The sequence below is a fragment of the Camelus ferus genome, chromosome 9 (genome assembly GCF_009834535.1).
Source record: "Camelus ferus isolate YT-003-E chromosome 9, BCGSAC_Cfer_1.0, whole genome shotgun sequence".
Classification (NCBI taxonomy): Eukaryota; Metazoa; Chordata; class Mammalia; order Artiodactyla; family Camelidae; genus Camelus; species Camelus ferus.
Window position 1 is genome coordinate 33305207 of NC_045704.1, and position 24092 is coordinate 33329298.

A 24092-nucleotide genomic window follows, 5' to 3' on the forward strand; every position below is an offset into this window, starting at 1 on the left:
GCTGACTCCAAAGTCCTTTACTTTAATCACATTATGCTGAGAATAGCTTTTAATGTCATTGGTAATTTATGGACTGATGAATTCAATATACTTAATGTTGTCAGTAAGTGAGGTATATTTTAGTATAACTTAATAACACTTGTGAAAATCTAACCCATTATTTTTCTGTCTTCATTTATTATCATTCTTCCACATGCATCTAGTTTTCTTGTCATGCCAAACTACTTGTTATTCCCAGAATATAGCTGTTTAAATTTCTTTATTACATAACGTTTCAAGTGCATACCGAAGTAGAGTGTCCATCACCCAGCTACAGTAGCCATCAATTTATAGGCAATGTTTCATTTGTAAGACCTTCTGACTAACATACCACCCCCTCTAGGGATTATTTTGAAATATATCTCAATCATATTACTTCATCTGTAAATATTTCAGTTTATATCTCTAAAAGACAAGGATTTTGAGGAGTGTGGTATAGCTCAGTGGTAGAGTGTGTGCTTAGCAAGCCTAAGGTCCTGGTTTCAGTCCCCAGAATCTCCATCAAAAATAAATAAATAAATAAAAGCCCAGTTGCCTCCCCCCAAGATAAAATTTTTAAAATGACAAAGATTTTTGCCTTTATAACACAACTGCAAAATCGGTTTCATACCTAAAAATAACTAATTCCTTTATAATCAAATACCCAATCAAAACTGAAGTTCCCTAGTAGTTTAATAAACAGTTTTAGTTGACTTTTTCAGATTTATATCAAAACAAAAGCCACACATTGCATTCAGTTGATAAGTATTTTAAGTGTCTTTCTTTTCTTTTTTCTTTCTTTCTTTCTTTTTTTTTTTTTTATTTTGGCATTCCATTTAGTCTTAAGTCTCTTTTGATCTTTGTGGTTCTCCTTCTTTGTTTTCTTATCATTTCTTTGCTGAAGAAACTGAGTCATTTGTTTACTACATTCTGGTTTTGCTGATTACATTCCCATGGTATGCTCTAACATGTTTTTCTCTTTCTGTATTTCCTATAAGTCATATAATAAATTTTTATTTTTAAAAAACAACTTTAATGAATATCTACTATTTGCCTGAACTGCTATGTGGATGATTAAAATAAAGGGAATACTTTTAATAGTAGTACCTTATCAATGTAAAATTTAGGATTTACGACACTAAATAAAGGAATGTCATGGTTAGCGAAAAGTAGAAAATTGGATACTACTACAAGTCACAAGATGAAAATAAGCCTTTTAATTTGTGGATTTAAATTTAACATGGGATAGGGGAGGGTATATAGCTCAGTGGTAGAGTGCATGATGTCCTGGATTCAATCCCCAGTACTTCCATTAAAAAAATAATAAACCTAATTACCTACCCCCTCAAAAACAAACAAACAAATTTAACATGAGGGTTCACAGATATGAAGAAAGCAAAATAAAATAATTGCTTCATATCCATCAAAAACTGAAAACAAATTAACTCAGAAGATTTTGACAGATAATCATTTATTCCTGGATCACTTCCCCCTGCCCCCATCTTTTCTCTCTCTTATTTTTTTAGAAACACAAATTTATTTTTTTTCATTAGTGTTTTTTGCTGCTTTATTGAGGCCATTTTATTTTATTTGGGGGGAAGGGTAATTAGGTTTATTTATTTATTTATTAATGCAGGTATTGGACATTGAACCCAGGACCTTGTGCGTGCTAAGTGAACACTTTACCACTGAACTGTATTCCCTCCCCCACCTTTTCTCTTTAAAAACTAGTCTTTTTTGGTACCTGTGGCAAAATGTTATATGTAATAAATGTAAAAGAAGTCAGCACACTAATGTTTGATACATATTACTAAAATTAACTGCAAATTTGTTTTTAGAGCTTGGTTTAATATAAATATTTAAGTAAATAATTATATGACTCTTCCTTTAAAAAAAGATATTAAAAACTAGCACACTGGCTTACTGTAAACAACGTAAAGAACTAGAATGCCTTCTAAGTTAGCTTTACAATATCAAATTATTCTCAGATAACTTAGTTTCCTTCCTTTTGACAGCAGAGCTTTTTTAACTCTTTCTTCCTGGCTTCCATGACAGCATTCTTTCCTGATACGCATCCTCCCATTCTTGTATTTTTTACTTTTTATTTTCCTTCTTTAACTCCTCTTCATCTGCTAGCTCTTTATAAAAAAACTTGGTGTTTTGGGTTTTCACTATTGCTCCTCTTCTGTTATTTTGCATTTTCTCTCTAGGCAGTAAAACTCATTCTTGCTTTAGGCTTGCTATCTCTAATTCTGTTTTATATTCTCTTCCATTCAAAGCTCCATTCACCTAGTCCTCCAGGTCTGAAGCCTGAGAGTCCTCTCTCCTGAGAAAAGGTGGAAGATTTTTAGCTGATACATAGTTTTATCTATGTTGTTGAGAATTCCTTGTTCTGTGTTTCATTATTACTAAGGAATTATATGTTTTATTGTGAGACCTTTTATTCCTTCATACTGTTTTTAAAATGTGTAAAGTAAAACTTTAATATATATATATAAAAGTATATATATTAATTATATATATATAGTTATTAAAACTTTCTAATTTTGTAAGAGGTAGCATTCATAAAGGTTAGACACCATTATTTTTCATTCTGTTCTATTACATTTTTTTAGTGCTAGTCTGTACCTACTAAATAAATATCATGGCTTGCAATTAGGTCATGACCTATGGTTTGAAAAACACTCATACTATAAATCCTTGAGTTTCTCCAATATTGAAATGTGACATCTAGGGTCTCCCATATATTCCTCCAGTTACTATCAAAATAATTGATATATCACATCTGATATCACCTTTATATTTTACTATGATTTGTTTTTCTTATAAATATTTGGATATGTTATTAATATTTGGGTATGTTATTAATATATGTGCCTTCTTTCTTTTATGTATTTTTTTCCTCATTTAGCATACAGGTTCTTGGGGAGCAAGCCTTTTGCTTTTATTTTAACATTTCGTTTTATTTTAAAATTTTTATTTATTTAATCTTTTTAGGGAGAGGAGGTGATTAAGTTTATTCATCTATTTATTTAATGGAGGTACTGGGCTTAAACCCGGGACCTCATGCATGCTAGGCATGCAATCTACCACTGAGCTATACCCTCCCCCCTATTTTAACATTTTAAATAACTTACACTTTAAAGCTGTGATAAACCTACAGAGAAATCACAAGTGAAATACAAAGAAATACTTTTACTTGGTGAAGAATTGGAGAGTAGATTGCAAACCTGATGTTCCATCACCCCCAAAGACTTGATATATATTTATTACAGATAAGGAAGGATATTTTCCTATATACTCCATAACAAGTGGGAAATTAATACAGCAGGAGCTATTGGGACTGAGAGGGGGAAAACGAAACACAATTAAGTTGACTTGACAGGATTTGCTGACTGCTTATGTAGGGGAGAAAGAGAAATAACACTGAGAAATGTCACTATTAACTACCCTTTTGTATGTTTGTGTCTATGTGTGAATTGGGGAATTACTTATATCAAAAATGTTTAGGTGGGGAGGGTATACCTCAAGTGGTAGAGCTCATGCTTAGCATGCATGAGATCCTAGGTTCAATCTCCAGGACCTCCATTAAAAAAGTAATTAAATAAATAAACCTAATTACCTCTCCCTCCACTCCCCCACCTCAAAATAAAATAAAATAGAGCAGGGCTCAGCAAACGTTTAAAAAAAAAATGTTTAGTTACTTAATACCTCAGTGTTGCTGTTCTACGGGAATATAGTTTAAAAATATTGTATGCTAATAACAAAAGAAATATTTGATCACAGATTCTCTATTGTTGTCTCCTATTAAGATTTATTGTTAAATAATTGGGATTTTGAGTCAAGTAATGAGATCTTTTAAAAAGTTTTATAAGAGAAGTGAGATATTTTGGAAGTCATCCTGGGTTCTGAGGATAGTGTCAGTGAGTTAAGGATACTGAAAGAAAACAGCAAGAGCGTCCACATCTTCTACTCCAGCCCTAACCTCTGCGGATCCAGTCCCAAATTTCCAGTTACTAAAATTTTCCATTTCAAACTTAGTGTGAATAGAATTAAACTTATTACACACACATACATACCCTTTCTCAACTAGATTTCCTGTTTCTTTTACCTTCTCCTGCACCAGTGCTTAGTCTAGAAAGCAGATATTGACTCTTCCTGTTCCTCAGCCATACCCAATCCATATCTAATTGATTCCTACATCTTGGAAAGGGCGCTGGAAAAAACTGAATTTTGTTCTTGCTTTATTACCAGTATCTCTGTAATTTTGAGAAAGTCAATTTACTTTCTTTTGTGTTCAAATTAATCTCTGTTAAGTTGTGGTACTTGAACCAAATATGGTATAACATGGTGGTTAAGAGCATGGTTTCCATAATGAGGCTCTCTGCATATTCATCCTTGCTTATTCAGTAGCTGTAGGATCTTGGGCAAGTTATTTCTCTGTGCTTCAGTGTCCTTAGCTATAAAGTGAGGATAACAGTAGTACATATCTCACAGAGTTGTTTTATATTGTTGAATTAATATACAGTTGACCTTTGAATGATGAGAAGTTAGAGACTCAGTGAAAGAGTCGGTCCTCCATGTATGTGATTCCTCCATATCCATGGTTCTACATCCTTGGATGAAACCAACTATGGATTTTGTAGCATTTTAGTATTTATTATTGAAAAAAAATCTGCATATAAGTGGACCCACACAGTTTAAACCCATGTTGCTCAAGGGTCATCTGTAAATGTCATATTAGGGATAGTGCCTGGAACATAGTAAGGACTAAGTGTTAGCTCTTATTATTATTGCTATATTATGATTTTTTTAATTATTAAAAAATTGTTTGCTTTCTTAGGTCTATTCTATCATTTTGCAATATTCTCTAAAAATGTCTCTTCCATTTGCTACTCCTCTCCATTATCACTATTACCCTATTATTATTCAAGATTAAATTCATTATTACATGTAGGATGCTTAGAATAACACCTGTCACCTAATAATCACTTAGTAAGTGTAAGCCCTCATTATTGGTTACTGTGATTTTTACATAGATGACCTCTTCAGTCAGTAAGATTGTTTTCTTTCATTAGTGGTCCTGTGCCTTTAATTTCCTCTCCTGCTGTTAAGATTGGTATTTTCTAAGACACTTCATATAATGTTGCTCCGTTTGGAGGCCTTTTATACCCAAAAAGAAAAAAACTGAAAATAGATTCTTTGATAGAGATAACAGATGACTTGCCAAGACCAATTGAGAAAATGGTATTAATAAAAGAGCTAAACTTGAATTCTGAAGCAGTGAAAATTTTACTTTAGGTATTTAAGGTCATTGTTTACTAAAATAGTCTCAAATATTTTATACATAAAAAATGGTATTAATGATCAAATTCAGGAGGACTTGCTGCATATTTTTTTTTAACAGGGGAGTAAAACTAAAATTTTACCCCCAAAACTCAACAGTTCAGTTGAAACAGAATGTGAGGAGTAAAGGGCAGGGATGTTTTAACAGTTTTTTTTACGTTAGGAAAATAAATTAATCTATTTACCCAGGTTTAAATAAGGAAAAAATTTAAGTATGGTTAGTTATTCTTTATAGACAGTTCTCATCTATTCATTTCAAAATCTTAAGCTTCTTTTCAGAATTTAAATGAAAATATCTTTATTTCTCTATTTAAAAAATAACATTGTTAGCTTTTTGTTAGAAGCGTAAAGAGACGTTACTAATTCTTAAAGAGAAGTCACTTGTTATGTGTTCATTTGCATGACCTCTTTAACCCTTTGCTCGTCTTCAGCTGTATTTGTACTTGAAATATTTTAGAGTATCATGGAGAAAAGTATTTCTCTCTGGTAAAAACTGCATTGGACTTTGTTTTCTAATATTGATAGCTGCATAAAGCTGTATCACTATAGTTTTCATTTTCAGATGATTTTTAAAAATCAGGCTTTCATGTATATTTTTTAAAACTTCACTACAGAAAATGGTAGAGTGAGAGTTAATGTGTTACATGGAGGGAAGAACAGTCCATTGGGGGTTAAATTGCAGAGTCTAATGGAATAATAACTGGTAGCACCATCTGCTGGCCTACTTCCGCAGAAGGAGTCAGTATTTTTAACGACATCTCTAATATTCATGCTGATGCATTTTGATGCTTTGTGCATTCATTTCTTTCTGTGCTTTGTTGGAATCTGGCTATCTGCTTACAGCTATTGAGGAAACTCAGCTTTCTGGAGGGGTTTACAGCTTTTTTCATATCTAAATAGGATGAACTGTGGATATAAACTTGCCAAGGCAGAAATGTGTTGATAAATCACAATGTGTATTTGTGGAGGGTTGTGCATCTCTTGGTTGCAGCTTGCTAAATAGGCCATTTAGGAATCTTCTTTCAATGCTTTTTTCTTGAGCACTGCCTGGGGTGGTGAAAAAGCAGAGGGCAAGCCTTTGTCTGACGCCAAAAATGTCTTCAGTGAAGAGGCCAAGAGGAAGGGTAAGTGAAAGCCTGAATGAGTGGGAGGAGGAGGGGTTCTTTGGGCTAAAAGGCTAATGGGATTGAATAACCTTCCTTATTACTGGCTGCTGCTGCGGGAGTCATACTGCATCGCCATCTTGAGCTTGTTGCTGTTTTCTCGAGTCTTGGTTATTTGTTATAGCCTGTAGGCCTTAAGGTGGCATTTTAGTGAGCGATTCTAAACCCTCCTTCCTTTCCCAGTGCTGCAGCACTGCTATGAAACCTTTGATGAGGCAGGTATAGAAAAGATATCCAGTGAAGCACACTGGAATCAGCATGAAAATGTGTTTGGAAATTCCTGGTGGTTTTTTTCCTTGCTGTAGTCAGAGGCATGTTTACGGGTAAGAACATAACAAAACTGTGATCTAAGAATATGTGGATGAATGCGTGTTTGAAGAGGATATATTTTTTTTAAATGCTGTTGATCTGCTTCCTGTGATATTGCTTAAATATTAATAATTTTAACGTAAAACTATAAAACTTGTTTTTTTCCAGAATTGCTTGAGCAAAATATGAAATAGAAAGAGAAAAATAGATCTTCATTTAACTCTTTCACAGAAAAACTAAAACTTTCTCTAATTTTAAGTATGGGAATGTTTGTTTACTAACTAGCTATGTTGCCGCATAGATTGCACATTAAAATGATTTAAATGATTTCAGGTTCTAGTTCCAGTATCTTGTAAAGCAGAGAGGCTTTATTTTTCTAAAAATCATAATAAACTATAGGGAGTAGTCATTTTAAATCGAAGTTGCTGTTTAAATTTTATTAATAATTTTCAGAGTTTTGGAGTGAAGAGGAAAGAAAAGACTTATTTCAGATGCCCAGAATATTTACATGGTTAAATTTGAATTAGCTATATTTATAGGACAAAATTTGAATCAACTAATAAAGAATGCTTGAAAACATCATTGAATCTATATTATCCTTCTTTACCCTTCATTTTTAAAAATAGTAATTTGAGCTTTTTATTTTATACCTACACTAATTTCTAGATCAGCAAAATATTTTAATTTTCAATTTATTTGTAGCACTCATATTTGCTCATGTATTTTACTTCTTGAAGCTTAATTCTAAATTTTTGTTTACTTAAGTTAATTGTTTAAATGTACTTTGGTATAGTGTATAAAAATTATTTTGTTTCTCTAGCCTCCATCTTCCAAGAAGAGTGATGGTTCTGGGACATATACTAAGTTGCAGAATACCCAGGTGAGGATCATGTCCGAGAAGAAGCAGAGAAAAAAGGCGGAATCAGAAAGCAAGCAAGAAAAGGCTAATCGTATAATATCAGAGGCCATAGCAAAAGCAAAGGAGCGTGGGGAACGCAATATTCCACGAGTAATGAGCCCTGAAAACTTTCCTAGTGCTTCAATTGAAGGAAAAGATGAAAAGAAAGGTAGAAGGATGAAATCCAAGCCAAAGGACAAAGAAAGCAAAAAAACAAAAACTTGTTCTAAGTTAAAAGAGAAGACAAAAATTGGGTAAGTTGGTTAAAAATTAAATCTTATTCCTTTGAATTTTTTGTGAAAGTGCAATCTGTTTAATCTTTAACTTTTGATTTGCATGTGATGTGTTTACTCCCACTTTGGAGTTTTAAGTTGTTAGATACTATGTGTATCTTACTGCCTTTTTGAATGAATTAAGTAATATTCCAGAATTTACTAAATTTTACTATTCTGTTAACATACCTTTTTGTTCATTAATGTTAGTAAAAGGAATTTAAAATAGGAAAATATTTTATATATAAAACAGAGAAAACAAAACAAAACCCATATTGCTGTGCTAGTTCCAGATTCACTTTCTTTATAAAAAAAGTGCCTTGAAATTCTTTTAAGACTTTTTTACTCATAATTGTACTTCATTGGGCATCTTATAGTTTGGAAACATGAAATACAATATTTTCTCATAAACCCACTACTTTGGACTAAGTGAAATGGCAGGAAAACTGAGACCTTTTTAATCAATAATAAGCAGCACTCCGCTCTTACACACTTACTCCCTTACAGTCTTTCAGGTTTACTTTATATAATAAAGAGGCCAGGTGAGGATTAATGCTCCAAGAGAATTATAAAGACAAAGAATTGTTTTAGGAAGGTCCATTAATCCTAGGTATTTTTATTTGACTAATTGCCTAATACATTTTCAAAAAATAAAATATAAGAAGTGTTATTATTTGTTTTATATATGTGTCTGTTTTGCATACAAGGATAAAAATAATCTAAGGCCAACATAGTTTAGAATTGTTTTTTGCAGTAATATTTGGTTATTTGAAGGCTTTATATAAAATTTTAGATAATCTGTTTTCTTTTTTCCACACAAAAAAAGTACACAGTAAAGAAAAAAATTCCCGTATTATAAAAATCTTCATTTGCTTAAGAAATTATTGATGCATTATATAACTATTTAGAACTAACACAATTTTATAAACAATTAATTCTCAGCATTTTAGTTGCAACCACCAAACTGAGTTATATCATGAGGTCGTGATGCCTCTCAGTCCAAACTGTTAAATAACACAGGCTCTGTTGCTATAATAGAGCAATAATTAATGTTATTGATTTTACATTTTATTTGCAGATAGCTAAAGTGAAATTTGAAGGTTAGATTTCAACTCCTTTTATGTAAAGGTTTTGTATGAAGGTATCTTTTTTTTCAATATTTTGTCTAGTTTTAATTTAGGAAACACTATATTTAATCCTTTAATGTATTAAAAGTTACCATTAGTAAAGTGTTCCAGTTTAACTTACATAGAGATATAGATAGGCAAAGTTGTGTTACCCTTTGGAAGGATATTTAAAAATAATGCATAAAAATAAGAGGAAATCGGTGGAGAAACCTCAAAAGTTACAATAAGTTTAAATTTGGGCTGGTGGAGAGGGGTGAAGAGATGGCTAGAGGCAGAAGATACCAGAAGTGAATCTGATTCAATAAAAAACAGTATATAAGGGGAAACTAGAAATAATTAAATTATAATAGAATTATTATAAATTATAATATATCAACACAGATTTTTGAAAAATGTGGATTAATATGGCAGGAAACTAAAGTATTAGAGTAGAGTATAAGACTTATTCTATGATATTTGTATTTTTGTTAGAAATAGATAAATTATTAATAATACATTATTGTAATACTACACAGCATTGATCAATTTAGTACTTGTTTTTAAATGTAGCATCTTGAGAAAATAGGTGAAAGTTGTATTGGAAAGATATTTAAGTGGCAGGATATTAAATAACTGATAGAAAACTTCTTGAGAGTATAGGACTTTTTGATAGAGGAATTTGTAAATTGCAGGCAAGTGAAAGTGAAGCTTGCTTATATATTATTAAGATCTTGGAGTGAAACAGTTTCTTGATCATCTTTATCAAACAACCAAAGATTATTATCATGTTGGAGGAAAAAGCATGGTTGAAAATGAAATTCATGGACAATCTAGAATTCCATATTGGTCCCTTGAAGTATTTCAATACTGTGCTTCCCTATAAGCTAAATATACGTTAATAATTTTGAATTTGCCAAGTTTTAAATTTTTGTGTGAAGAACCATTATTTAAATAGTTTAGTTGTACCATTCTAATTAATAGTATTTCATGATGTATTAAACATTTTCTTGTAAAAATTTTATTTTTCTATTAGTTTTATAAGAATCGGACCTTTGCTAATATCAGATGGTTTATATCAGATAAAATTAAAGAGAATGTGTGCTGGAACTTAACCATGAGCGATGTGAAATACAAATTTCAAAAGTAACTAAATTTGTAAATAGTAAGTTATGGTTGATATATAATCAGAAGTGGTGGTTATTTAACCCACATATGCAATTTTATGTAATCTAGGAAGACTAATCTGAAGAAAACCAGTACTGCCTCTGCTTGCTAGTATGCTCGAAACCTTTTCATTATTTCTGTCACTTTCATGGATTAATTTTTTTTGGTACAAGGACTAGAGTATCCTTTTCAGAGACTTTCATAATGTCTTATTTAACCTTTACAACAGTTCTGTGAGTTAGATTGGGCATGCAGCATGGTAATGTGCTTAAATTCTTTGGCTGTGGAGCCACTTGCACTTATTCAAATTCCCCTTTGTCACTTACATGCAGTGTTACCCTGGGCAAATACTTAACATCTCCAAGTTTTAGTTTCCTTGTATGTAGAATGAGTATAATGATAGTGTTTGCCTCGTAGTGTTATTTTTGAAGATGAAATGATTTAGTAATGTTTAAAGAATATAGAACACCTGTTAATAATGTTAGCCATTATTTTCTGATAACATGAATAGCATACAGCTACTTAAGGTAAAAGCCAAGGCCAAGAGCCATGTGCCTTCCTTCAAGCCTAAGCTCTCACCTATCTGCCTAGGTTCTGTTTCCATTAAGGCTCTGTTCCTAAATAAGATCAATTAAAAAATCAAGCAGACAAATGAAAACAGAAACAGTTGCTATCTGGTAAAAAAGGATAATAGGTTATTAAAGGTTTTTATTTCACATTAACATTCCTCTGTTTATCAGAATAGCTAGAGTAGCATTTAGGACAGGTATATTTTCTTTGAAATGTGCCTGGAATTTGAAAGGAATTACATGATTATGTGGAAGGCTGTGAGCTGAAATGGAAATGGCAGTTGTAAAATGAAAAGTGAGGTAGGACTGGAAACAACCTTTTTCTGCTTTGATGATTTTCATAATCTTGGCCAGTCAGATTCTAAGAAGCTGCCTTTCAAGTAGAAGAGCAGGCATTTCTTTAGTAATTGTAGGTACATAATAGTTGCTCCATGAATGGAATGGAATGGATGAATGAATGAATGAATGGAAGATTAAGTATTAAATGACACCAAATGGTTGCATTTGATTTGTTATATCAAAAACAGAAGTGACAAGCTAATTTGTCATAAAATCACAGGGACAGTACTAATGGTTTAGTAATAGTAGAGTTAAATTCTAGAATAAATTTTTTCTAAGACTTTCAGTAGAATTTTCTTATGGTTTTATTCAGTTTTAGATATGTAATAAAATATCACATGATTTGATTGAAGCATTTTAAAATTTGTATTTTATAACTGACATTTAAATTACATTTCCATGTTGACAGTTATAATTTACTTCTTTGTGTTAGAGTATCAGACTGATAGATAAAGTGACTTTGACACTTAAAAATGTACGTGTGGCCCTATAAATTTAATCAGTAAAAGTACTTCATGATTAAAAGTTAAAAAATTTTTTTTTGTATTATTCACAATTCTTTCTGTTTGTTACTGGAATGCCAATTATCAGGTACTAGAAGTAGCTTTTCTTTTTAGTTAAAGCAGAAAACAGAAAACATTAAATTAGGAAATATTTATCAAATCAAGTAGAAATTAAGGATGTCATATTATAAAGAAAAGCAATAAAACGTTTAATTAGATCTGGAAATTATATTGTGCACCTTTTTTCTATAGTCGTTCTGAACCCCCAATAAGGAAGAAGTGAAATAACATTTATTAATTACCTATCATCATATGTATACACATGCATATATATGTGTATTTTTAAACAAAACTAACACGTAAGTATGTCTATAAAGAGACATTTACATATGTCTTACATATTTAAAAAATAATATGAACAAAATCTAAGGTAAAAATAAGATAAATCATCAGAAATAGGGAATTAACACTTTTATAGTCCATGTTAATAAAGTAACAAGTGAGACCCTGATTACAAGTATTCAAAACAATAGGAATTTAGTATCTGGATAAAATATAAATATATTAATTAATCGTTTCTTGGCATATATGATTAAAAATCAGTTTGAAAAATTGTATGGTAAAAATTTGTTATGTATTTTTAATTAATCATTATAAGCAGTAGTTTACTATGTAAGTTCCATAGTAGTCTCTATGTAAGTTCTATAATTTTTAAATGCCAAGAAGATAAAATGTTTTACTGATTTCACTTCTTACATCTAAACTTAAATTCAGAGAAAATCTGAAATATATTATCTGCAGAAAGAATTGAAATATGTATTTTGTATTATTGTGAATTTAGTTAAGATTTATATTTCCATTTTTTGACATAGAACTTTACATAAAATATGTTGGTAAGATTTATCAGCAAATGATGTGCTATATTTCATTGAATCTACAATGTCACTGAGTATAAGCCACACCATTATTTTTTATACGTTAATAAGAAAGAAAAAATATATTGCTAGTTAAAACTATGGCATATCTGATTATTAGATGAACCTTGATTTCACAGATGTTAATATGTGGGGAAAATGTGTATCTTGGAGACACTGGAGTAAAGTTACTTGATTTTAATGTTCCTATTTTGTCAGTATTTTTAAGCATAAACATCATTTTAATTTTTTAAAAAGAAGAAATAAGTTTTTTAAAGGGTAAGAATTAAACTGTGCTGATAAATATATTGAGTATGATTAGTCCTTGCTAGTACTTGGACTTTGGTGTCTGTTTATATGAAACAACTCAGTGAATTCAACTTTTTGGGAAAAAAATGATGTCCAACCTTAAACAAGAAGTGATTTATAGTTCAAGTTACCAAAGAGCTTACAGTAATACAATGTCACTTTCACAAATTTAAGGATTAAGTTAAAATAAAGAAACTCTTTAAAACTTAAGTTTTCCCTCATGAATTTAAACTAGAGTCTTGAGTTGAACTTTAAACTGGAGTAATTTCATCAAGTTTAAATTTGTTTCTTATATAAAAATATACATATGTATATTTGATGACTTTAAAAATAGCCCTAGTACCTTCCACTGTTCCTGCAATGAAAAAAAATTATAATGTGAAATACTATTTTTGCTTTTTTCCTTTACTTATGATGAAGTAGATGCATTAATTACAACAAATGGACTAATTGGGTAAGATTCATTGTCCAATTATTGCAATGAGAGAATCTACAGGGGGCAATTACAGATTGACACTGTGTAGAATGCAGCTTGTTACACAGCCTCTACTAATAACATGTGGGCAGGATTTAGATGAGTGCATAAATTACATCTGAAAATCAAATATAGACATCAAGTATAAACACTGAGGTTTTCTAGTGCCTATACTTACCAAATGAATTAACATTTCAAATTTATACTTAGTGTGAAATTACCCTTTGCTGTCTGAAACAAGCTATGTTTTGATATTTGGTTCTTTTACATGCCTGAATATCTGTTGCTGCAGTTGGCTAGCATTGTTAACAGATCCCTTTAATGTTTTAAGAAAGAAAACTTGCATAAAGCTTTTATTAATATATTCTGTATTGCTTTGTTGCTTTATTTTGGCGATATTTCTAAGAATAGCAAACTATTAATTTATTTGAAGAATGTCAATTTATTGAAGAACTGTCAGTTTTATTGAAACTATCCACCTTTTTATTTATTTATTTCCATCATTTTCCATAATGGAAAAATAAAATAGAATGCTTTTTGGTGATTGGGCATTTTACTTAACTGATTTTATCTTCTTCTACTTTCGGATCATCTTATTTCCTTCAGGTAACTCTTATGGCTATCAACTGTCATTGTACAGGCAATAGAAATTTCTGGTCTTTCAAAAGTCAGTAAACTTTAAGCTTAATAATTTACTAAAAGATAATGTAGTTTCATAATTCTTTTTATTCATTCAGCTATATTTACTTATATTAAATATCTGTTGACTGGTTGAAGTATAGTGCCATTTTATTTTAAAGTCAATAAGATATGTTGGAAATACTAGAATAGGAGTAAAGAGACCTTTATTGTCTTTTACTAGACTTGTGATTATAACAGTTCGTTTTCTATTTTAGGGCTTAAGTTTCCCTATTAGTTTAGTGGGATCGATGCATGCCTCACCTGTGAGTTTTTCTTAGGATCAACTGAGATATTGTAGATAAAAGCACTTTGAAATTTTTAGTGTTCTATAAGTATATAATAGTTTTATTATCATGAATATTTGTTCCTAGAGTTTTCTTCACTAATGTTTTAAGCCAGTGGTTCCCAAACCTGGTGGGAATTTTTTTTAAGTCCAGTTGGGGTCCCACTTAGCAGATCAGAATTCTGGAGTTGGAACCTACAAATCTGGGATTTTGTTTTGTTAGTTTTTATTTTGACCTAATCTCAGATTTGCAAAAATAGGTCAAAGTTTCTTCGGGCTCTTCACCCAGCTTCCTCAAGTGTTAACACGTTATGTAACACAGCACAATGATCAAAACCAGAAAGTAAACACTTATACAGTCCCCCTAACTTATTTACAGACCTCAAGCAGATTGAGTCAGTTGTTCCATTTTTTTGGCCAAAATCCGGTTCAGTATCTTACATTTTATTTTGTTGTCATGTCTCCTTACACTCCTCCATTTTGGACTAATCCTTCCGTCTTTGTCTGTAATAACATTTTCAACTTTGAATCATACTGGCCAGTTATTTTGTAGAATGTCTCTCAATTTGGGTTTGTTGTATTTTCCTCATCAGGAATCTGTATTTTTAACAAACAAGATACTGATGAAGCCAGCCTCACACATTTAGGAATTACTGATCAATATTAACCAATTTTTTTGTAGTAACCTTATATGTCATTTTAAAACTTATGATAAACTAGTATGACTTCATTATTTCCAGAATCAATGTTCTATGTAAGTAACCGTAGTATGTGTGTATATATATTTATATTTATCCTTTTTTAAAAAATTTAGAATTACGTCAGTCAGGAATGACTTCAAGTTTTAGAATCAACTTTTTTCCTACCATGGAAATGTACCTTTTTTGAACAGAATGGGTGTTTATAAATATTTTGGACCTCAGAGATTTAGTAGGAAACTACTGTATTTGAGAGATCTCTTACGAAGTTAGAATTTAAAAAATATTTTTGCATGTGTTAAGAATAGTTAGTTTATGAAATAAGCTATTCCAGACCTATAGAAAAATATTGGAAGAAAACACAGAATATATGAAAAATAAAAATTTAAAGATTTTTTTAATAAGTACATTTTTAGAATAATTAGTAAGTGAAGGTTTAGCTAAGGTATTATAGGAAACATTTATCTAACCTACCCCCCTGTACCAAAAAAAGTGAGTTAAGATTGATTTGGTAGCACTTAGTAGTATTTAGGCCATATTTATTTATAAAAATGATGTTTAAGGAGCTTAGTCCACTGTCCTTGGAGAGTTTTCATTTAATTACTTTATACTACTAGAAGGAAAGGGATGACCTCTTCATAGTCATTCATAAATACAAAAAATTTAAATATCTCTGCTTGTGATTTCATTGAAGTTTTTATTCAATGGGATTTGAGTCTATAAAGCAGCCACTTAGATACCATGTCAGAATATGTATCTCATATACATAATTTATTTCACTTATCAAACAGTGAGAAAATGCCTTTTTAAGCAGTATATTAAAGGATGTTAACAGACCTTGATCTACATTTCATAGAAAATTGTTGTTTAAGTAACTATTTAAGAAACTTTCCTTTCATTAGTGTTGTCCTCATCTACAAACTAGTGTAAAATATGCATTTAGGTTTGGAGATAACAAATAGGGGAGTACATGAAAAATACATTTCCACCAATTGTTCTACTTCAGGTTATCCCTTACCTTGCCATTGAAAATCATCTGCACAAGTGCCTCAGGTTGTATTAAGTAACCACATGTAGCATAATGGTTACCCTTGGGAGGAGGTTATTAGAAGAGAAAGCGTGACTGGAGACTTCAGAGAAACTAATAATGTCTTGTTTCTTGATCTAGAAGCTGGTTATATATTTATTTTCAGTTTGAGAAAATTCATTGAGCTGTACTCTTGATGTGTATACTTTTCTGAGTCAACATTATACTTTAATATTAGTACACTGTTAGTTTTAGGCAAAGTGAGGGATTGCATTTGGGGGGCATTTTGAGATCTTAATGTCTGTGGGGTATCTATATGGATATATCTAAAACAGTTGGTTATATGAATCTGAAGTTGAGGGGAATGTCAGAACTAGAGACAAGAAAAGATTTAAGAATCTTCAGCTTGTAAGTGGTAGTTAAGAATAGATTAAATTGAATTTCCTAGGAATAGTATATAGGAGAGGAAAGAAAGCTGAGGACAGAACTTTGAGAAATACCAAAGTTTAAGGCATTGACAGAAAAGACTGAATCCTGCTGGAAACCAACATACTAAAAGAAGAAGAGCCAAAAAAGTTTAGTGAGAACCAGAAGAATGTCATGTCATGGATCCCAGGGGTGCAGAAAAGGAAGAAGTGATTAGTTATGTGTTGGAAGATAAAACTTCTTAAATTTCCATTGGACTTGGCATTACCACATCATTTGTGGTCTTAGACTTCAGGAGTTCAGGCTTTAGAGTGAGGCCTGAAGTAAATAGAATATTTAATTTCTATCTCTATGCTTACTATTGGTGTGACCTTTAAACAAGTAATTTAACTTCTCTAAGCCTCAATTTCCTCTTATAAATTAATAGTACTTGCCTTTTTGAGTTGTATGAACATTAAGTGAGAGAATGCGTGTAAAGTTAGCAGAGGCTGACCCACTAAACACTGAATAAATGGAAGCTATGAATATGAAAAGCAGTTCTGAGTTTAGATTATAGTGGATTGAGGAACGCAAGAAACAGTCAGTATAGACGACTTTTTTGAGGACTGTGGGTAAGGAGGAAGAGCAAGATCATGTGATATCTAATAGTGGATATAACCTCAAGGGAGAGTTATATTTTAGGAGAGAAACCAGAGTAAGGAAGAGGAACCAGAAGAGGGAGAAAATGAGCAATGAAAGTAGGGAGAGGGAATAGAGTATAACTATTGTTGGTTTCTTAATATTGTTTCAGAATATGTTTTTGTACTTCCTCTGATTTCCTGGTTCCAACATAAGCTGTATTTTTACTCCTGTTCATTTCACATACTCAGAAGAGTGCAGGTGAGATATCAAGTAAGAGTTACCATTATCCTGTTGAAGATGGTAATCATACAATATAAAAATAACCTGGGAATAAATCATTCTAGAGTTTTTTTCTCACCTCACATCTCATCATCCAGTCAGTCACCAAGTCCTTGCTTCTGCTTCCAGAATGAAAAACTGTATCTTTCTTTCCCTCTTCATCCACACTACTGTGGCCCTGTGTTTCACTATTCATCTCTCACCTGAATTGTCCACCTTGTTACTGGTTTCTGTGACTTGCATTTCACTTCCTTCTATTTGCATTGCTCTCTTGTTTAAAATTCTTTTTTCTCCCAATTTTACTGAGACGTACTTGACATATCACAGTGTACTAGTTCAAGGTATATGACATAATTTGATATGTGTATGTATTGTGAAACTATTACCACAGTAAGTTTAGTTAACATCCATCTCCTCACATAATTATATATACATTTTTTTTATTTTGATGAGAACTTTTAAGATCTACTGTCTCAGCAACTTTCAAATATATAATTCAGTATTGTTAACTATAGTCACCATGCTGTACATTACATCCCCAGAATTTGTTTAAAATGCTTCCATCTTCCAATTGCTTAATTTTTTTTAATTCATTCAAAAATATCTCCATGCCATTTATTGTCCTGCCCTGTGGAGCTTAAAGCTGGCCCTAAACTAAAACATTAGCTCCTTACATGTAACCAAAGCCTTTTGTGATCTTGACCCTATCTGGATGACTATCTCTGCTTCCTCCTTATGCACTACTTTGTGTGTTTCTGACATGCTCTTATCACTGCATATTCTCATTCTTCTGTGATATCCCCCTGCCTGGAATGTACCCTACCTTTTCTTTCACTGCCTTTTGAACTCCCTTTCATCATTCAATTCCCTATCTCAAATTTTACCTTTTCTGTAAAGCCTCCTTTACTCTTCCATAAACATAATGCATTTCTTCCTTTCACATTACACCTTGTGCTAACTTCCTCTTTAGCATTTTAGCTAAGATCATATTCTAACAATGACAGGTTAAGATTAGGAACCATGTCCACTTTATCTTTAATCCTTGAGCCTAGGAAAGTGCCTGTCATCATAGATGTAATTACCATTAGTTGAGAAATCACTATGTGTTAAGACTGTGCTTAGAGCCAACATACATTATCCCACTTAATTCTCAATGGCAATAGAGGTAGCTGTTGTAATGTCCCTATTGTCCAGACAAGTAAACTATCAAGTAATTTGCCCAGTATCTCACAGATACATAAATAGTGAAATCAGGTTTTAAATCTTTGACACTATGATTTCAAAGTGCATACTCTTAACCTCCAGGTTCTCCCACATTAGTTAATAATTGTTGAAAAATTTTTGATATATTTCTGATAGGTCACACTTGAAAGCATTTGGGGAGTTTTCTATGTTTGGAATACAGACATCTAAAATGGAATTCTCCTGACTAGCAATTAACGTGGTTTGAGACTAGTATGGTGCTTGAAGATCATGCCCTCCCATCTATTGAACCAGATAAGGAAATGTGGGAACTGAGTACTTCTATCTTTGATCAGGAAAAAATATAGAAAACACATTTCATTTTAGATGTTTATATTTAATGTGTTAATATACATATATACATGAATATATTAGAGATAGGTAAGCTTCTACATACTCTAGAAATATAAAAAGTAAAAGAAAGTTCTTACTCTTTAGAAACATACAGTACAGCTAATAAAAGGCTTAGCATAAGTGAAATAATCAAAGAACAATTAATTGTTAAAATGTTTTAAGTAAGGGAGAAATTACTGTTGGGTAGAGAGTAAGTATAGAGAGAGACTGTAGAGTAGAGGCTTTTGGAGAATAGGTAGGATTCAAAGGAATTAAGTGGAATTTGAATTAAATAAGAGGTGGAAGGAAAAAAAATCCCTCATTCTAAACCTACAAGATGATAAAATAAGTGAATTACTTTAAATATTAAATAGTTATATACCTGGAATTTTTCTCATAAAAAATAATCTTGAGCCTAAGAAACAAGTGATAGAACTTGAATGTTTTTCTGTGCTTAGAAATATGTTAGCTGTAATATTGGTTTATATTTGTTCCACTGGAATAGAGCTTGGAGAATAGGTGGGATTCAAAGGAAAATATCATTATGGATTTCATGATAAATACCTCTGGTTGGACATTCAGGTGATATAAAATGGAGGAAAATTTATCATGGCAATCTTAATTTGACCAAAAATGGAAAGTTTCAAAGAGATCTTATTGTTTACTCTTCTCCTTCTGAAACAGCAAACTCATTATTACATTGGGTAAGAAACAAAAAAGAAAAAACGAATCTTCTGATGAAATATCTGATGTGGAGCAGATGCCACAGCATACTTTCAAAGAGGAAGACTCTCAAGTGAGTATTAAAATTTTTTCTGAGAAATAAGTCACTGGCAGAATTATTTAGATAGCATAATATTGTATTATGGATATTTATATTATAGTTTAGTGGCTAAAAATACATTTTATTGTATGACAGAACTTATATGAGAGCATTATTAGAATATTGTCCTACTAGTATTACTGTAGAATGTTAGACCTGAGAGGAAACTTACACATCCTCTCCAAGCCCCTCAGTTTTCAGATAATGAAATTGAAGCCCAGAGAGTTTAAGTAACAATACAGAGTCCCTGATGGTTTTTAGCATGGGGAAGTATCTAGCGATATTATCCTGTGCTTACAGAGTACTTTTGAATGAATTTGATGATAGAGATATTAATTTTTAAAATCACATACAAATGATAAAGCATATGGGTTGAATCATTCCTAGAGTTAATTCCTATGGTCTGCTTCTGTTGAAGAAAAGATAAACAATTATATTAAAAATCCCCTAATGGAGACAAAAATACTGTGCATTTTGCCTTTTTTCTTTTTGAATAGGTGGATATTCAAAATAACCTTGTGAAGTTAAATATATGCATAGTGAAGGTCATAATTCAGGCCACCCGCCGCTCTCTAATAATTAAAGTACGACTCTAGGCCATAGGGGTGGTGGCAGTTGTTGCATTATGGGGCCAGAAAGCCCCTGAATGGCCTTTCTTCTTCCTTATGCAGCTTCTTATCCAATGGGAGAGTAGTGGCTCAAGGCTCCTGGGCTGCTGCAAGAGTTGAGGTAAGGGCAGTGACTGAAGCTCCTAATATTATATGGCCTGGCTTTTTCTTCATATGTTATCCTTAACTTAGGCAAACATATAATTAACTTATTCAACATGAGGAAATTTAATTAAATTTTTACTAAAATAATGCTGGCCATTTTTCCATTATGTAATTACCAAATGATGAAATGGTAGAATAGGTTAACATGCACATTTCTTCCATTCCTTTCACTGTAGTATTAGGTTGCTGTGACAAGTATATTGCTTTAACACAAAAAAATTAATGGGGAAGGAAAGAAATATTTTCTAGTAAACAACTGTAAATCAATTATTGGTGTATTTAAACATATTATTACATAAACTATACATAAATATGTATATAAAGGTAGCTTTCAACCACAATGGATTGTCAAGATTTGAAGGCATGAAAAGTAATTTAAGGTTTAGAGTCAGGTGGAAATCTAAAAATGTGAATATGATGTTTAGTTTTTTACCTAATAGAGAGAACTTAGTAGTCTAACTGTATTTAGAGACTTATTTTTAAAAGTCCCTGAAGCACATTTTATTAGGATTATTATAGGAAACTAGTGATATGTTATCATAATGAAATATTTAGTCATGTAAAAGCATGTTTCTGACCTCTTATGTAAAGTGCTGTTGACTGATCTATTGAATATCAAAGCCTTTAAGACATAAAAAAACTAGAAAAAAAGAAATTCAAAGAAAGAATTTTTCACTGTTTTAAATTGTGCTTTAAAAAACATTATGGAGAAAGAAAGCCAGAAAAACAAACAGACAAACACATTAGCCAAAAATGTGGACATCAAATTAGATTTTGTATTTTTTAAAGTAGTAGAACTGTTGTATAACAAGGAAGATAATTGGTGAGAGTGGCACCTTATCTGGCTTTGCCTAATATGTAACTGCGTGCTCTAGTGGAATATAATTTATGATGAAATCAACTATAACCTTATAACTCAGTTATTTAAATTACTCTTAGGGACTGATAATGTCTTCATAGGATGAGGGAGCAGTTTACAGTTAGTGGCTCTCATTCTACTTGTGAAGAATTATCTGAATGTGCACTTCTGTGAGTTGAAAAGATTCTTTCAGGCCACTTATTTACTATTTACTAAAGACTAAGTGAGGCATTTCAAAGTACCAATAGATGCCTAAGTGACCAGAAAGGAAACTTTAATGCTGAAAACATCTTCCAGAATGTTCTGAAAGTATACTGAATTATTCCCAAACTTCATTATTTAGCAAATTTGTGCTTAATGAGATATAACAGTGGTAATACATGTTATTGTTAGAATAATAAATGTCACGGATGGTTATTAGTTTAAACTAGTCTTGAGCATTAAGAACTGTATGATGCCCATAAGAGAACTCCAAACATTCCTTTAACCTGGTATTAAATTAGAGATCCATAGAATTTTCCATCCCAGGGAATAATAAATATTTCATATCTTTTCTAAACAGCATGTGGGGAAATTGGGTTTCTAGAAGTCCTTTTTAATAATTTTTATGTACCACCTTCCTGTCTCCCATAATGACAGAAGTGTTACTTTGAGTTTTGAAAATGTAAATACCTTCATGGCTGAGAGATGGTGACCCATAAATGAGGCATGGAGTTTTCTACTACATTTGGCTAAGCTAACTCACCACAGTAGTGCCTTTCTTTCAGTATTCTACTCTCAAGGGAAAGAGTCAGAGACACTCTAAAGGCTACTGCAACATTTCTGGATGCAAATAACAGTTTGTCCTCACACTATTGCACTGATTCAGCCATTTTTGTCATGACTTTAGAAGTATGAAAGACCTACCAAATTGAAGACGTTGGCAGAAACCAAAAGAACACATGGGTTATTCTGTTCGTTGCATTTGGGGGGAATGTCGTGGGAGTTACTAAATACACAGAAGAGTGGTAAAAGGAAGAAGGAATATTGAGCAGTAGAACAGGTGGCTGAGATGCCTCCAGCCATGAGATTCTAGAGAGGTGAGAAGAAGCAAACCTAAGTCCTTTGGGATTTTTAAGCCATTGTGAGATTTATATAATGGGAACATCAAATATTAAGTATTTAGGGAGGTAAGTAAAGCCATGTAGACTTGATACCTGATTTTAAATTTTTTAGATTATTTTAAAATTAGGTGGTTACACATAGTACTTTTTAAAAAGCTTTCTTCTGTTTTTATGATAGCGATGTTCTTTATTCTTAAGGCAAGCTAGTAAAGGTAGTAAAACACTGGCTTCTCCTTCATTCACATTTAATTATCTGGTAGATTTAATACTTTGTTATTTTATGTATCTCTTTTAAAACGTATATTATTTGGGTTTTTTTTTTTTCTGTTTTAAGCACAAGTTCATGGGTCGTGTAGCAAATATTAATTTCTTCTTTTAGTTTTATGGCCCTGATTGTTCAACAATATTTGTCCGATGTACTTTTTAGGTTTTGGGTAAAAACTGAGAGTATTATAGTTTAAAATTTGTGTTTTCCAAGCTGTAAAGTAGTTAAAAAAGAAATCTATTTATTAACAATTTCTTAAGAAAAGTAATAAAGGTATTATTAATAGTTGTTATTTGAAACTTTAGGAAGTAAAACTAACCTTTGGCGAAAAGCAAATTATAATCTTCCTTTAATTAAAAGGAAAAATAAGAAAAGATGAATGTTAAATATAATTTTGAAAATTTAATATACAAAATTGCCACACTAGAAGTAATTATTTTTTAAATCTTTCCTTTAAAATAAATCATAAAAAATAAAGTAAAATAAATCATATAAGTATGATTCTTATGGTTCATTACAGAAAAGAAGATCAAATCGACAAATTAAAAGGAAAAAATATGCAGAAGATGCAGAAGGGAAACAATCTGAAGAAGAGGTTAAAAGCTCCATGAAAATAAAAAAGAATTCAGCTCCTTTACCTGGTGAACAGCCTTTACAGTTATTTGTGGTAAGACAGATTTTGGATTATGACTGTAAAACATTTTAAACCAATATAAATTTTTTAATATTTGCATTATCTTTCCTCCTAAAATTTGCTCCAACTTTTCTTCCTGCATTCCATATTGTGTCAATAGAACCATTAATTATTCATATCAGAAACCTAGGGATTTGTTCTCTCTTTTTTTATCTTTACTTCTTCTTTGAATTTTTTTAGCACATTTTTTATCTCCTTAATATATATTTCTAAAATTCCTCCAAACTCTATCCTTTTTGCAGAATATTTCTAAGTTATAAGCCTAATCATAGTACTTTCTACTGAAAACTCCAATGGTATCCTAAATCTTACAAGCTAACCATTTTAGCACATGTCCTTCTACTTCTCTACAAACACTCAGTCCTCTGGTTTTATGAATGTAGTTGCCTAAATGCCATGTTTTGACACCTTTATGTCTTTGCATACGCATTGTGCATATGCACAGTTCTTTTCATCTCCCTTATCAGGATTGTAAACCAAACACTCATCTGTTAGCTGAGTTACATGACACTTTGAATAAGTACTTATCTTCTCTTTGCCTGGGCTTCTTAATCTGAGAAAGGAGATGATAATAGTACCTACCTTACAGTGTAGTGGCAA

General features: G+C 31.5%; 1 protein-coding gene across 16 annotated transcripts in view; it reads left to right on the forward strand.

The window, feature by feature from the left end:
• The window catches only part of CHD9 (chromodomain helicase DNA binding protein 9), a 208659-nt gene that overhangs the window by 108586 nt on the left and 75981 nt on the right, over nt 1-24092 (forward strand). For 12 of the 16 annotated variants that reach the window (XM_006185980.2, XM_014560314.2, XM_032486309.1 and 9 more), the window contains exons 3-5: nt 7657-7988; nt 19660-19771; nt 23319-23465. In XM_006185980.2, the coding sequence (XP_006186042.1) occupies nt 7657-7988; nt 19660-19771; nt 23319-23465 (591 nt within the window). The other 4 variants (XM_032486319.1, XM_032486320.1, XM_032486321.1 and 1 more) reach the window with 3 other exon arrangements.